General features: G+C 37.9%; 1 protein-coding gene across 1 annotated transcript in view; it reads right to left on the reverse strand.

The window, feature by feature from the left end:
• KIAA0825 (KIAA0825 ortholog) overlaps window positions 1-16,901 on the reverse strand; it is a 122,146-nt gene that overhangs the window by 64,324 nt on the left and 40,921 nt on the right. The window contains exon 8 of the mRNA XM_006885389.1: window positions 11,757-11,867. Coding sequence (XP_006885451.1) covers window positions 11,757-11,867 — 111 coding nt within the window. The remainder of the gene's footprint in view (window positions 1-11,756; window positions 11,868-16,901) is intronic.

Genomic DNA, 16,901 nt, shown 5'->3' on the forward strand with positions numbered 1-16,901 from the left:
TTACCCCCACCCCAATGCCAGCCTCATTCTACAACAGTGGCACCATATAGCATTTGTCTCTTTGTGACTGAGATACCTCATTCAGCATAATGTCCTCCAGGGTCACCCATTTTGAATAATATTGCATGAGTTCCTTGTTTTTCAATGCAGCGTAGTATTCCATTGTGCGAATACAGCCTTTGAAAACCCATTGAAGGATCAGATATGTACTGGTTCCCACTCGATGGCAATGAGTGAGTGAATGTTTTCAAGATCGGTTATATCTATATCTACACTACTGGTGCACAACTTAGAAGGTAGGATTTTAACTTACAGTTCACGCACTTCTTAACTTTTTTTTAACTTGAGAGGATTACATTTCCCCAAAAGCAGCCAACAGCATTTGTCCAGAAAACTCTTGGCCCTTGTTCCATATTTCAATGCTATAAAAGTTAACATATATTGCTTTTTTAAAGTATATGCAATTCTACCTCAGGCAAAGGTCTCATAAAAAAGTTTACAGAATACTACAGGACCTCCACAAGAAAAAGTCTGATGACCCAACTACAAAATTGACAAAAAACATGGAAAGACTTTTCTCAGAAGACATTTGGATGGCCAGTGGACACATGAAGAGATGCTCAAAATCACTGGCAACAGGAGCGATACAAATCAATGATATCACAATGAGATACCGTCACACTTCTGTAGCAGTGGCAAAGTGTAATAGGACAGCAAGTAATAAACGATGGAGAGGATGTGGAGAGAATGGAACTCTCATATACTTTCGACAGAATTGTAAAATGGTACAATTACTCTGGAAGGCTTTTGGTATTTCCTCAACAAGCTGAACACAGAAATTCCCTATGATGCCACTATTCAACTGCTAGGGATATACTCCAAGGAAAATAGACCATAACAAAAATGGAGATTTGCACACCGATGTTCGTAGTTCTGATACTTTTTTTTCTCTTCTATTGCATTGTACTTTATTTCAGGGTTGTTGTTGTTGTTTGTTTGTTTTTTTTTCCTAGAAAACTACTTGGTAATTTCACAATTTAACAAAAATGTTAAAGCCCAGGACAGAAAAAAAAAATCCTGTGACTTATACAAGCAAGATTCCCCTTACTCTGTTTTACCCAGGAGTTGGTCTCAGGCTGAGGAAGTCCTGGTTGCTGGGGATACACATTCTTTGTGAAAACCCTTGTGGGTGAGGAAGGTATTTGATAACTTGCGCCTTCTGACATAGGTTTCTGTTTTGTTCAGGAGAGAGCAAATCTTGGGGTCTGTACTGGGAACAAGAGGTTTGACGGCACATGCAGCAGTCACAAAGCGCCAGACTCCTTCCTATGGAGTGTCCCCAACCTTCTGGGGCCCAAGTGTTGGGCAGCTGGGGCAGGACAGGAGCAGCTGGGAATGCCTCTGGCGTGGCCTGGTGGGCTGGCCGTCCACCCGGTGGTCGCAGGGCTGCTCACGAGGACAGCATGGGGGCTTTCCGGCTAAGGAGGTTAACTGAGAAGAGGCTGATGCTCCCCAAGCCCTGGGAGACTGGCAGTTGGCCATGCCTGCTGCTGGCCAGCCATGCTTCTTGGGGTGCTGCAGGGAGCGAGCTGGAGCAGGGCTGCCGGCCATGGCTTGGTGACCAGCACTCAGGCCGTCCTTCCGGAGCTTGTGTGACCAGGCCTTGGCCTCTTGGTACAGACAACACATCAGCTTCTGCCTTCTGGAAAACATCACGCCAGCGCACCTGTCCATCACCTGAAAGTTTTCAGGAGAGGGGCACCCCACTCAGGGCTGTTGCTGGCCTGAAGGGAAGCAGAGGGCTGTGGAGACCTTAAATACCTGAAGGCTGTGGGGCTGTAGGAAGACCGAGCAGGAGCCACTCATTTCCTCTGCAAGTTCTTGGGGCGAGATCTGTATATCTTAAATAAGAATTCTCAGAATATTTTCCAGTGCATATTTTTATTTGAGTTCTGCTTTTGAAGATGCTTTTACTAGATAAATATTAGCCATTTCCTACTCCCAAAAGTATATAAAATTATAATTTTATTTTTTAAAAAGATATGCATACAATCCAGTCATTAGTCTTGGGTTTTCTCTAATGTGCTAATCTAGTAACAGTCACTGAGACAGCTGCATCACAGCATCTCTCAGCTATACCTTTGGAGGAACGAAAGTTTTCTCCTGGCCCTCCAGACTATTTATGGTTGCTTGTCTACCATAGAGAATTCTGTTACAGAAAGTTTACAGAATACATTGCTCAGGAAAGGTCTTCTCTAGCATTGTACTTCTAATAAAAATGGGGATTTAATAAAAAAAAATCAGTATTCTCCACTTTATCACACTTTTGTTGAATTGTGTACCCTAAGAAGAAGAAGATATGGTTCATTTTAGGGGATACAAATACACAGGAAATTGTAAATGTGATCTTATTTGGAACTATTTGCAATGCAATTAGGTAAAATAGCATGAGGTCATAAAGGAAGAAGGTAGGCCTTGATCCAATATAACTCACACTCACACTCTACTCATTGCCTTTGAGTCTGAAAGAACTCATAGCTGGGCTTCCAGAGGCTATAGATCAAACCCCATTTGAATTTATAAATCATCTTAAGAATAGGCTTAAAGCATTGAACACGAATGATTGAAGATGAGTTGTGGGATGACATCAAGGATATCATCCTTAAAGATAGCAAAAAGTCACTCCAAAAACAACAATAAAGAAAAAAATATAAATGGATGCCAGAAGAAATCCTAAAAAGTGGACTACAGCAGGGAGAAGCCAAAAAAAAGGGAAGAGATGTTGAAATAAAAGACTGAAATAAAAGGTTTCAAAGGATAACTAGAGAAGACAACGCAGAGTATTTTACTTGAATATGCAAAGACCTAGAATTGGAAAATAAGAAGGGAAGAACTTGCTTGGTACTTCTCAAGCTGAAAGGACTGAAAGGCAAATTCCAGCCACAAGTTGCAATACTGAAAGGTACTACAGATAAAATCTTGAATAATCCAGGAAACACCAAAGAAGATGGAGAGAATGTAAAGAATCACTGTACCAAAAAGAACTGGCCAACCTGAAATATTTTAGGAAATACCACATGATCAAGAGCCAATGTTAAGGAAAGAAGAAGTTCAAGTTGTACTAAAGGCATTGGGCAAAAATAAGATCCCAGGAATCAATAGGATACCAATTGACATGTTTCAAATCATAGATGCAGCCCTGGATGTGCTCATCAGTGTATGCTGGGAAATTCTGAGGACAGCTGCCTGGCTGACTGATTGGAAAACATCTGAATTTGTTTCCATTTCCAAGAAAAGTAATCCAATGTGGAAATCATCTAATAATATAATTAATATCACATGCAAGCAAAATTCTGCAGAAGATTATTCAAAGAGGTTTAGAACACTATGTACACAGGGAACTTGCAGAAGGTCATACTAGATTCAGAGGTAGTCATGGCACCAGGGTTCTCATTGCTGATGTCAGATGGATCCTGGCTGAAAGCAGAGCATACCAGAAGAATGTCTGTTTGTACTTTATTGACAATGCAAAGGCATTTAACTGTGTGGATAGTAACAAATTATGGCTGACATTAAGAATGGGAATCCCAGAGCACTTAATTATGCTCATGTGAAACCTATACCTAGACCAAAAGGCTGTTGTGCAAACAGAGCAAGGGAATATGGTTGTTGTTAAGTGCTGTAGAGTCATAGACAACTCATAGCAACCCTATGAATGAAAGACTTGAACACTTATATAACTTTCATCATTTCTACACATTCATAGGGGTTTTGGAAGCAAGCTATTTTGGAAGTGGATGCCACTTCTGCTTTCAAGCTTGTTTTAATTGGGAGCTCCACCAAACACTGTCCACCATGGGTAGCCATTATCACATTTGACACATGGTGTCACAGTATTTAGCATCACAGCAACCATTAGTTACCTATGTACAGCAAATTGGCAGACCAGTGCTATACCACTTAGAAGAATGTTTGACCAAAAACAATTAAAACCAGGCCTAAGGGCCTGTGGCCTGAGGGCCCAACAGAATTTAAGAATCAAGGCAAAGTTCAAACTCCATGCGCGCCACCATTCCACATTCCTCCATAATCAAGCATTCTCATTGGCTCTCACCACCCAAAAAGGCCCATCTGGTGGCATTCCACTGCTTCCCCAATCTCCTCCTATTCTGATGCCACATTTTTCTTCATATAGTCTAACTTCTTGTTCAGCATATAAACTGAATACACTTGAGGAAAGGATAAAGTGTTAATGCACATCTTCCTTGATTTTAATCCATTGTATATTCCCTTGCTCTGTTTGTATAACAGTTTCTTGAGTTAGGTATAGGTTTTATGTTGTTGTTGTTGTTGATTACAATCAACTCATAGTGACTCCATGAATAAAAGACCTGAGGCATTTCTATAACTATAGTTTCTCCACGTTCATCGAATTTCCAGAGAGAATATTACATGGTTTACTATTAAGAAAGGTGTGAATCAGGGTTGTATCCTTTCTCCATACCTATTCAATTTGTATATTGAACAAATTATTCAAGAAGCTAGACTCTATGGAGGAAAAAATTGGCATCAGGACTGGAAGAAGACTCATTAATAACCTTCAATATGAAGATGACACAACCTAGCTTGCTGCAAGTGAGGAGGACTTGAAACACTTGCTGCACAAGATCAAACACTGCAGCCTTCAATATGGATTGCATCTCAATGTCAAGAAAACAAAAATTATCACTACTGGACAAATAGGCAACATCATTGTAGAGGGAGAAAAGGTTTAAATTGTCAACTAACTTACCTTGGATCCACAATCAATACACATGGGACCAGCAAGATGAGGAGACATACAGCACTAGGGAAGTCTGCAGTCAGACTTTTTGGACAGACTTCACAAATTACTGAGGAGCTATGTTGTTAGTTTGAAGATTAATGTATGCCTAATCACTTGCTATTCATATGAGAGTTGGACAATGAATAAGGATGATGAAGAAATACTGATACCTTTGATCTGTGGTGTTTGAAGAGAGTCTATAATATCCTACGGACTACCAAAAGAACAAACAAATATGTCTTGGAGAAAGTGCAGTCAAAATGCTCTTTCTTTTGCATGCTTTGGGCGAGTTGCTAGGAGAAGGATATCATGCTTGGAAAGGTGGAGGCATGGAGAGAAAAATTCTCAACCAGGTGGATCGACGCAGTGAGTGCAGCAAAGGGCTCTAATGTTTCAGAAATTGTGAAGTTGGCACAGGATAGAACAGAGTTCAGATCTGTTGTTCACAGGGTCTCTATGAGTCATGCTCAACTCAGTGGCACCTAACAACAACAACAGATCACACATCAAAGGAGATTACCCATCTTCCTCCTGAGGAGTAGCTGGTAGATTTGAACCACCCTACTCTTGGCTGGCAGCAAAGCTCTCTACTCATTAGGCCCAGAGAGGAGGAAAAACAGCAAAGAAAACATCAAATGGGGAAACTCACAAAGAGAAGTAATCATGTCACTCCAAAGGCAGAGATTAGAGCTATGCTACCATAAGCTAAAGAATAATTGTGACTACTAGAAATTGGAAGAAATTAGAGGGAGCACGTCAGGGTTGTAATCTCTCTCCATACTATTCAATCTGTATGCGAGCAAATTATTAAAGAAGCTGGACTCTATGATGAGGAATTTCACATCAGAATCAGAGGCATATTCACCAATAAACTGTGGTATGCAGATGACACAAACTTACTTGCTGAAAGTGAGGAGGACTTGAAACATTTGTTGCAAAAAATTCAAGGAAAGCAGCCTTCAGTGTGGATTACATCTCAATATCAAGAAAAGAAAGATTCTTATCACTGGACTGATAGGCATTCATGATGACTGGAGAAGATACAGTAATTGTCAATGGCTTCATCTTATTTGGATCCACAATTAATACCCTTGGTACCAGCAGTCAGGAAATAAGAGATGCACTGCACTGGGAAAGTCTGAAGTTAGGGACCTCTCCAAATTGTTGAGGAGTAATGATGTCAATTTGAAGATTAAGGTGCATCTGATTCAGGGCATAGCCTTTCTGATCATTTGTTATGCATCTGAAAAGTGGACAACGAATAGGGATGACAAAACAATCGAGGCCTTTGAGCTGTGGTGTTGGAGAAGAGTACTGAACATCCCATGGATGGTCAAAAGAACTAACATGTCTTGGAAAGGGTGCAACTAGAGTGCTCTTTGGAGGCAAGAATGAGGAGGCTTCACCACACATGCTTTGGGCATGTTGCTAGAAGGGGCTATTTATTGGAGAGGGATATGGTGCTTGGAAGGGTGGAGGGTAGGTGAAGGAGAGGAAGACCCACGACCATATGGATTGACATGGTGACTACTGCAATGGGATCTAGTGTGTCAGGAAGGACAAAGTTCAGATGTTTCGTTCATAAGGTCACTAGGAATCATACTCAACTCGATGGCACCAAACAACAACATTCTGATAGTCTTCAGAGAACATAACTCTATCCACAACCTAACTTCAGATGGTAAGCCTTAGAACTGTGTGAGAATAAACTTCTGTTGTTTTGAGCCACCCCATTTGTGTTACTTTGGCAGCTGTAGGAAATTATTACAAGCATATCTGGGTAACTGACAAAATCTACTACTTTCTGAAACATAATTCTTGTGAACCTAGCAGTAGGTGTTAGTTACCATGTAGAAATGTTAGTTTATTTAATTCTCATGATGTTGCTGTGAGAATATCTCAGAAGTTAAGGTAAGAAGGTGTTTTAAGATGAAATAAGTAGACATGTTGTATAAAAGAAAGTCATTAAGATTATACTGTATTTTTCTGAACTTTCACATAAAAATGTAAGCTGCTTTATATTGGGGGAAATTGAGGATCAATCATGTAGATTTAACTCAATTTCCCAAAACACAAAACTAAATAAGTATACAAACTAAGTCTGTCTAATGTTAGAACCCATATATAGTTGTTTTTATAGTATCCCATTGATGGTTCCATTTATATATTGTCTATTTTATAATGCCTTTAAACCACAAAAAAAGGAAATAAAGAAAGGTTAAGATATTTAGGTATATTAAGTACCTCCTTCATTTCCATAGACATGTGACTTTACTTCTGAAATCTTTTTAAAATTCAGCTGCTTGCCTATCCAGCAGATTCTTAAGAGCTTTAGTGTTAAAAAGCTCTCATTACTTGCCTGACTGTTGGCTCCATGTCAAAGTTTGGCACTTCATCAGAGTAAAAGCTTTCTAAGCTCTTTCCTCAGGCTTGTGGTGCAGCTTGTCAGCAAGGGCAGGGAGACGAAAACTCTTTTTTGTTCTCCTCCCCAGATGTTCTCTCCTAACGATACTAGAGGCCACCTCCTCAATAACACTGTGCTTGCTCCCATACCTGAGCTTTGCAACTCAGACAAAACTAGCCATTCATCCATTCTTCCAACAAATGCTTTTTAAAAACTTTCTATATGCAAGGCACTATGCTAAGTACTAATAGTGAGGGAGGGGAAAGGAACACATCTTGGTAAACTGGATAAAAGGCAAGACTTAAATAGCATATAATGTCATGGAGGCAAAGGTAGCTTAATGTATTTAGGGAGAAGAATAAACTATATAAATCCAAGATGCAATTGAGTGAAGGTATAATAGAAACAAAGTGTAGGAGAAAGAAATATCCATAGTTCAGAATGGACTGGCCATGAATCAAAACATCATGTTGTCATCATAAAAGTAAATGAGCACTGTAAAATGAATGGGCTGTTTACTCACACTGATTATGCTACTTGGATTCAGTGTGCACTTATGTTCTATTTATTTAAAGCTAATCGGAAAACATTTGGAAAAATTTAAAGAACCCAAGAAAAGGAATATTTGGAAAACAATAAAGAGCATTACAATGCAACGTAATTGACCAATATAGAAATTTTTTTTAAATTTCTATCAAAGAAAGCATGCTGTCAAACTATTACTGTTGAGATGGTATCTTCTCTGTTTGTAGTATGAAAGCAATTACCTTTTCAAAATCAACTCATATTGTTAGTTTATATCACAACTATGAATAATGAAAGCAGTACATTTTACTTCCTGCTTTAGAAATGCATTTCCTCTCCCTAATGCAAACTATTCTAAACTCTCTTCTAGGAGTTCTAGGAGAACATGGGGAAAAATATGTTTCTACCCAATTATTTATTATTTTCTCAGGTAAGGTAAATTCATGATCCATAAAGCTATTTGGCAGTCTCTTCCTGTGAAATTAACTGCCTTTGAAAACCTGGCAGAGGGTCAGCTATTGGTCGGAACACAACAACAACATACATATCTGCATATATTATTATGAATGCTCGTGGTCTAGACTGGAGGGAGTTGGGTTGCTAATGCAAAGAAAGAAAGGAAGAAAGATAGGCAATTTTCTCTCATGCAATTTACAACCTCAGAAATCTAATGGAGAGTTATTATGAGTCTGTTCAGACTGGACAGCAATGTGTGTAAGCTTTTAGTTTTCTATATTAGTGTATCAAAGCTGAGTGATTAAAAACAGACTTTACATAATGAATAACTGACAATTTTATTTGTGCAGGAAAATGACTTTTGAAGTATGACTGTTGACTATCACTTTGAGATACTTTCCCTTGGGAAGGCAGCTATATAGTCATTAAGACCTTGAGCAATGAATTTGGAAGGATCGGTCTTCAAAGCCTGACCTTACATCTCTGTTCTTTTTTGAAAGTTGCTACCATAGTATCACTCTACAAAAGAAGGACATGAATATTTAGCTCAGAACTAGCAGGAAGTTTAAAAGAAATAATGCACAAAAAGTACTTGGCAATGTGTTTAATTATTGCTCTAAAAATTTGACTGAGATGACTAATAATTTTTGTTTTTGTTAAGTGCTGTCGAGTCAACTATGACTCATGTTGTTGTTGTTATGTGTCATCAACTTGTTTGCAACTCGTAGTGACCCTGTGTACAACAGCCCTGAAACCTGCTCTATCCTGTGACGACTTTACTGTGTCTCACACACCTACCTTCATTACCCCAGCCAATGTAAAAAGTATGATTTCCATCTCCAAGGACTGGTCCTTCCTTGCAACATGCCAAAGTATATCAGATGAAGCCTCAGAATTTTTGCCTCCAAAGACCAGTCTGGTTCACCCTCTCTAGGATTAATCTGTTTGTTCTCCTGGCAGTGCATGGTATATTCAACACTCTTCTCCAGCACCACAGCTCAAAGGCATAAATAAATTCTCTATCATCCCTAGTCACTCTCCAGCTCTCTGACGCATAGCAAGCAATTGAGAAGACTATGGCCTAGATGAGGTGTACCTTAATCTCTAGATTGACGTCATTGCTCTTCAGTACTCTGAGAGGTCCCTGAGAGCCGACTTTCCCAATGCAATTTGTCTCTTGATTTCCCGGCTGCTGCTACCAAGAGTGTTGATTGTGGAGCCAAGAAAACTAAAGCTATTAGCAATGACTCATAGCAACTCTATATACAACAGATCTGAAACTTGCCCTGTCATGTGGCATTCTCTCCATCTCCAACACACTTGAGACAATTGCTAAAATCATTGTGTAAATCCACTTTGTTGAGAGTTTTCTTCTCTTTCACTGACCCTCCACCTGTCCACGCATGATGTCATTCTCCAAGGACTGACCTTCTCTAAGAATGTGATCAATATCTATCAGTTGAAGTTTCACCTTCCTTGCTTCCAAGGATCACCATTGTTTTACTTTCTCCAAGACAGACTGGTTCTCTTGGCAGTTCATGGGACATTCAGTACTCTTCTCTAAAATCACAACTCATAGGCTCCAATTGTTCTTTTGTCAACCCTAGTCATTGTTCATCTTTTGGATGCATAGCAAGAAATTGAGAAGACCATAGCTTGAATCAGGTGCACCATAGTCTTTAAGCAACATCACTGATTTTAAGTACTCTGGCAAGGTCTTTCATGGAAGATTTTCCCAATAAAATTCATCTTTTGATTTCTTGACTGCTGGTTCCAACATTGTCAATTGTGGATCCAAATAAGATGAAATAATTGACAACTTACACTCTCCTCTATCATAATGTTGCCTGTAAAAATTGCTAGCGTACACTTTTTAAAACTAGAAATCACTATATGTTTTCCAGCACTCCATATTTCCTCAAAATCAATCTTTTTAGTGACTTCATATTATTGTAATGCATGACTATCCCACAGTTGATGTATATAATTCAATAGTGTAGAACATTTCTTATCATTGTTTTCTTTTACAAAAACACTACTGTGCATATTCTTACACACCTCTCACTAACTCCTTTTGAATATCATAGTAATGAAATTGCAATATCTTTAAGACTTTTGATACATATTGTTAAATTTCCTTCCAAAAATCTCACATCAGATTGCATTTTAAGTATGTGCTAAATAATGACACCCACATTCTAATTCTTCTGTTAGGATAATAGAATAAACTGGCTGCTAAACAGAGATAGAAAGAACCTAAGTCTTATTATGTTTATGATTGTTTTTGATATAGAATGGAGAAAGATATTAAAAATAGCTGATGTTGGAAGATAGATGTCCATGCTGACATCCCATGCATTCAAGTGGGTTGAACCAAGCAAATCTACAGGTAGAAGCCTTGTTGGGATGCTCCTAATGGGGAATAAATAATACCAGTGGATTCAGAAACAAAGTGGAAGCAGGAAATAAAATTAGAAAAGGTAAATACAATCATAGTACAGAGAGCACATATATTTAAAAGCCTGGGAATACATAAAAATGGCACAAGCAATTTGCTTAATTAACACTATCAAACAATTATTTGTTTAATTTCTTCAGACATTTTCTAGTAATTTCTAATGCCATAATAAAGAGTACATTAATATATAAGACAGCATGTTCTTGAGATGGCTTGACAATAACCATGTCCTGAGGTCTTTAAAGGTAGGGTCTATTTCGCATCAGTATTGGTTCCCTGCTGTCTATCTGGTTAAGCCATATATAATTTTTTGCTTGCATACATTTCTGTATATAAGGTTTGCTCAACTGGTTTCAGAAATCACTCTCTGTTCATGGGCAGGACTTTTGTTCTACAGCGATAAAGTCAATCAACTCAGATGGTGAAGCTAATGATAGTGTATTTTCTGAGATGAATCAAACATGTATGGGAATTAACAATATCTCCTTCAGCTATACATGATATTTTTATTCTCTGATACCAAGGAAAGGTGCTTTTCAATGATATATTCAGGAAAGAATTAAACTGACATTCTACATAATGCCAGAAAATGTCATCAGATTACTCTGGAAGTACATTTCATACTTTAAATGATTTTTCTAATTTTTAAATGCTCTTAATTAAATAAGACACTATTCAAAAGTTCTCCTTTATCAAATTCTTCCCAAGACTCTAGTTAGTTACATAAATTATTCAATTTTGGTATGTATAAAAAAATAGCTAGAGAATTGTCGAGTCCTCTGACATAAACTAAGAATGAAGGATTAAAAAAATAAATTTACAAGTAGCTAAAATTGGGCTAAATTTCAGTAATTCACAGTTATTCATAATATCACTAAGACAGCAAAATGCTTACAAAACCTGTGACTTGGTTGAGAAAAAAAAAAGGAAGAAAAAATATTCTATAATTATGTGTGTGCCTTATAATAGCACTGTGGTAGTTATGTTTTATTTTGAAAACAATGCATTATATCCATGGACAAAAGTTTCCATTAAACTTTAAAGGGAAGCACACAACTATGGAGATGAAAGGAGTTAAAGGTACTCACCTGAGCAAAGAGGGGTAGAAATGTGCTATGCCAGAGAACCAATGTAATGGTTGATTTAAAAACGATTTTAGGGAATCTGAAGAAGAATTATCTAGGCCGTGCTGAAATGTCCTAAGAAATAAAAACAATTACCATAAGCTAGAAACATTAATTATCAAGACCATTATTGTAGGAGCCAGAGTTTCAACTGACTTATAGCGATCCTACATATAAGAAAATGACATTCTGCCCATTGCAATACCATTTTCACAATTTCTTCAATATATTGTTGCCAATCCATCTTTTTGAGAGGTTTTCTCTTCCACTGCCTCTTCATCTTTACCAGTACAATGTCCCTTTCTGAGGTCTGTTCCTTCCATTGAAACTTTGTTTTTATTTAGTATTCAATGTTACTGATCTTCTAGAAAAAGGTATGGACAATGGACAATTAACATAATTCATCCATTAGAGATTTTGTGAATAGGCAATTCAGACCCGGTAGTTCAATATATGAACAACATTAAATGGAAAAATCCTAATTTCTATATAATAATCTTTAACAATGCAATCACCATTTCACTTTTTAAAATCTCAAAATCTGTGTCATTGATGAAATATATAAAATTAGTGTTAAGAATGCACATATGTCCTTCTCCCCTACTTGGATCCATAAATGTCAATATTTTGTCATATTCACTTCGTTAATATGAAAAAGTACAGCATAAAGTTACTTCTTTTTAATATTTAAATTTATTTCTAAATACTAAACAATTGATGAGGATTATAATTAATTTTGTATGTGCCTAAGGGCCTACCAAGAGCTTGTAAAGATGAAGTTAATTGTAAAATATGTGATAATAACTTCAAAACTAGAATAATTTGGCCCGAATTACCTAGTATACAACTATCTTTGGAGAGGAGATTAGAATATTTTTCTAGGTTGACGCAAATTCTACTATAAATCATTAGGTAATATGAAAAGATTTATTATATGGAATCTTTAATGCATAGCTTTGTTAATAAAAATTTCATAACAGGAGACTACATTTACCTACATAAAGTAAAGAATTAAGACTTGGATTATTTTTGAAATGGAATCTGTTAAAGTGTTACTATTTCTCTTTGCACATAGTGTCTTTGGATACTAAAAACTATTTAGAATAGAAGTTCCATTTTGAAAACTGATCTCTCCTCTCACTCCACATCCTGTTGCTTAAGTCATGTTTTCCAAGTGTGACTCTTCTTTCCTATGGATATATTGCTGAGTATAACATCATGTAATTAACATGACTTAGAAAATTTTTTAAGATTTTTTACTAAATAATCCATGAAAAGAATCTTTTCTCGATAAATATCAGATGAGAACAAAATTCCATGAGTAAGTTTTAAAATCAGTGTTATGGAATGAAAAGTGTCTCCCAAAATATTTCCTGAAATGACTTTCATTAGCCATTGACTTTGACCTTGTCATGTGGATGGACAGAAATATGCAAATAGGGTATATTTAATTTCTCTACAAATGAATTGGCTAGTCTTGCCATAAAATTGTGGGGATTCGGCAGCAGAATTTGAGAATCTCCCCACCAGCAAAGAAACAACGCAGGAAGCAATGCAGACCCTTCAGAGACAGGGGGTTTGTGCCAGCCAAATCTATAGGAGAGCAGCAGCAGACGTAGCAGAGGAAAAGGGAGCTGACATGACACAGATCTGACCATGGGACTGCTAATCTACAGAATCAGAGCTGGGAGGTTTTGTCCAGCATTTTCTACTTCCTTAATAAACCCCATGGTTTTGAGTATGGTTTGGTGTGCTATGTGAGCTATTGCAACAGATTTTGGACCCAGTAGAACAGTAGGATAGGTTTTGGAATTAGTGGAAAGGGATGTAGGAGCATGTGACACTTGCAAAATGGTTTTGTGCTGTAAATGATGATGATGGGGCTATTCCACTCTGAGGAGAGGTCACACTCAGCTGTCCCATGTTGCCCTTGCCCTTTTTACAAAATAATAAATCCTGTACCTCTAGATATGATATTGATATTGTTGTTGTTGTTATGTGCCATCGAGTCGTTTGCCACTCATAGCCCTAAACCCTGCTTTATCCTGTGCCAATCGCATTGCCTCTGACACACCCATCCGATTACCCCAGTCACTGAATCAATCCACCTCATAGAGGGTCTTCCCCTCCTGCGCTGTCCCTCTACCCTACCAACCATGATGTCCCGCTCCAAGGACCTGTCTCTCCTTACAACATGTCCAAAGTATGTCAAACGAAGCCCCAGAATCCTTGCCTCCGAGGAGTAGCCTGGTTTAACCCTCTCTAGGATGGATCTGTTTGTTTTCTTGGCAGTCCATGGTACATTCAATACTCTTCTGATGATACTGTTTGTAAATGAGGTTTTATTTGTTCAGTTGATGCCACACAAATATCAAGTGTGCCCTAAATTTGATCTCTTCTGAGTGATAAGAAGAGCAGATTAGATTTAGAGAGGTAAGGATGTAGTAGATAAGACAGATGTTATGTCAGGATCAAGAAAACACAAAGGACCCCTGAAGCTATAACAAGGAATGAACCTGAAGCTAATAACAAGGAATGAATTGACATATGAAGACCTCAATTTGGACTTTCAGCTCCACAAATGAGAAAAAAAGAAATGTTATTGAAGGCCACTCACTTGTTACTTGTGTTACAGCAGCACTAGCTAACAAAGTCCAGTGAAGCTTGCTCCCATTTTATGTATTCTACTAAGTGAGCTAGAGAGTTATGCAGAAGTCAAAACACCTTATCTGCTTTTCTAAGGAGTCTGGACTTAAGTAGCAACTCTATGAACAATAGAGCAGAACCTTGTCCTAGCCTGCATTACCCTCACTTCAGCCATGTTCAAGCCCAGTATTAGTCAGTGTTGTCAATCCATTTCCTTGAGTGTATTCTCTTCCTCTGAACTTCCATCTTTCCCATTCCGATGCCTTTTTCTGAAGACTAGACCCTACTAACAACATGCCTAGAGTAAATGAGACGAAGTTTTAACATCCATGCCTCTAAAGTACATCCTGGTTGCACTTCCTTCAAGACAGATTTGCTTCTCCTTTGGGAGGTTCATGAGATACTCGGTATTCCAATCTAACACCACAATTCAGTGGCATCTATTCTCCTTCTGTCATCCTCATTCATTGTCCAACTTGCGAATGCAGAGGAAGCAAATGAAAGCACCATGTGGATCAGGCACACCTTGGTATTTAAACTGGCATTGTTGTTTGTTAGCACTTTGGAGAGTTCTTAACAACAGATTTTCCTAATGCAACATGCCTTTTGATTCCTTGACCACTGCTATCATGACTGTGGAGCCAAATAAAATGAAATTGTTGACATCAATCTTTTCTTCATCTAACAAGATGCTGCTTATTGGTCCAGTGGTGAGGATTCTTGATGTCCTGATGTCAGCACTAATCCATATTGAAGATTGTAGTCTTTGATCTTCTGTAGCAAGTGCTGCAAGTCTTTGATTTTTGCAATTAAGGCTCTATCATCTGCATAAAACAGGTTGTTGAGTCTTCCTCCTATCCTGATGCCACATTCTTCTTCCTATAGTCCAAATTCTTGAATTATTTGCTCAGCATACAAATAGAATTGATAAGGAGAAAGGATACACTCTGCCACACAAGTTTCCTAATTTTAAATTATTCCTCAGTTCTGTCTGAACAACTGCTTCTTAATGTATGTATAGATTTCACATGAGCACTAGTGAGTACTGTAGGATTAAAATTGTTCTTCCTATTATGCATAATTTTTTTTGTGTGACTCACACAGTCAAATAGTCAAATAGCTTTTACATGGTCAATAAAACACAAGTAAACATCTTGGTATTCTCTGCTTTCATATGAGCTCCAGCTGACATCAGCAGTGATACCCCTTATACCACAGTCTCTTCTAAATCTATCTTGAATTTCTGGTATTTTTCCAGAAATTCCAGCCATTTTTTTATCATTTTCAACAAGCTTTGATATGCATGTGATATAACTATGCTGTTCAATAATTTACATACTCTGTTGAATCTCTCTCTCATTTTTAGAAATAGAGCAAATATGGACCTCTTCCAGTCAGTTGGCCATGAAGATGTCTTCAAATTTTTTGGACTTTGCACTTGTTATTATTACATATCTTTGAGTTGGAACAGACTCATAGCGGACCTTCCAGCAGGTATTCAGAGGCAGTAAACTGCACAGGAGAATACAGTCCATCATTCTCCCGTGGGGCAGCTGGTAGAGTTAAACAATGAACATTTAGGTGGGCTACACAATTTCACACTAGGAGATGGAAGTTGCTGAACAGATTAGAAAAGCCACTTCAACAGTAGTGAGAAGAATAAATTCAAAGGAAGGCAAGGGTGAAAAAGAGAGGTAGTGAAGATGATATTGTAGACCAAAGTAAGTAAGTAGACCAAATGGAAGATAATGAACGCCTAAACCAAGGCAGAAAAGACTGTCTTAGAGTTAAGAAAGAGGGAGCGGCCTAGTATGACTCACGGGCTTATCATTTAGTGTTGGATATGTTTAAGAGAAAAGCAAAGGACTCAACTGAAACTTAGATTTATAAATCCAGCACATATGAGACATATCCGGGTTGATGATATTGATGTGGACGTTATCTGCATTATGGGAAAGCCATGGGTTATGAAATCATCCAAAGAATGAATGTAAAATGAAAAGACGGTCAAGGAAAGAAAAATATATTAAGGTCTAGCAGAGTAAAGGAGACTATCAAGGGAAATCAAGAAGGTATAATCAAAGAAGTATCAAAGAGAAAATGACATTAGAGAAACTAAGGGAAAAGAAAATATCAGTGGTGTCAAAAATTGCAAAGAACAGAAGTGGACTGAGAATAAAAAGAGTCCACTGGAGTTAGTTATTAGGCATGCATGAACTGACTTTGTCCATGTTGTTGGTTACAGAAGCCCAGCCAGTTGCAGCACACTGAATGACTATTAGGCAAAGAAAGAAAGACAAGGAATGCAAACGATGTTCCAGGGAAGGAAACATAACAATAGACGTTGTTGTTGTTATGTGCCGTCGAGTCACTTGCGACTCATAGCGACCCTATGTACAACAGCCCTAAACCCTGCTCTATCCTGTGCCAATCGCATTGCCTCTGACACTCCCATCCCGATTA

The sequence above is a fragment of the Elephantulus edwardii genome, unplaced genomic scaffold (genome assembly GCF_000299155.1).
Source record: "Elephantulus edwardii isolate Elephantulus edwardi_28Jun2011 unplaced genomic scaffold, EleEdw1.0 scaffold00043, whole genome shotgun sequence".
Classification (NCBI taxonomy): Eukaryota; Metazoa; Chordata; class Mammalia; order Macroscelidea; family Macroscelididae; genus Elephantulus; species Elephantulus edwardii.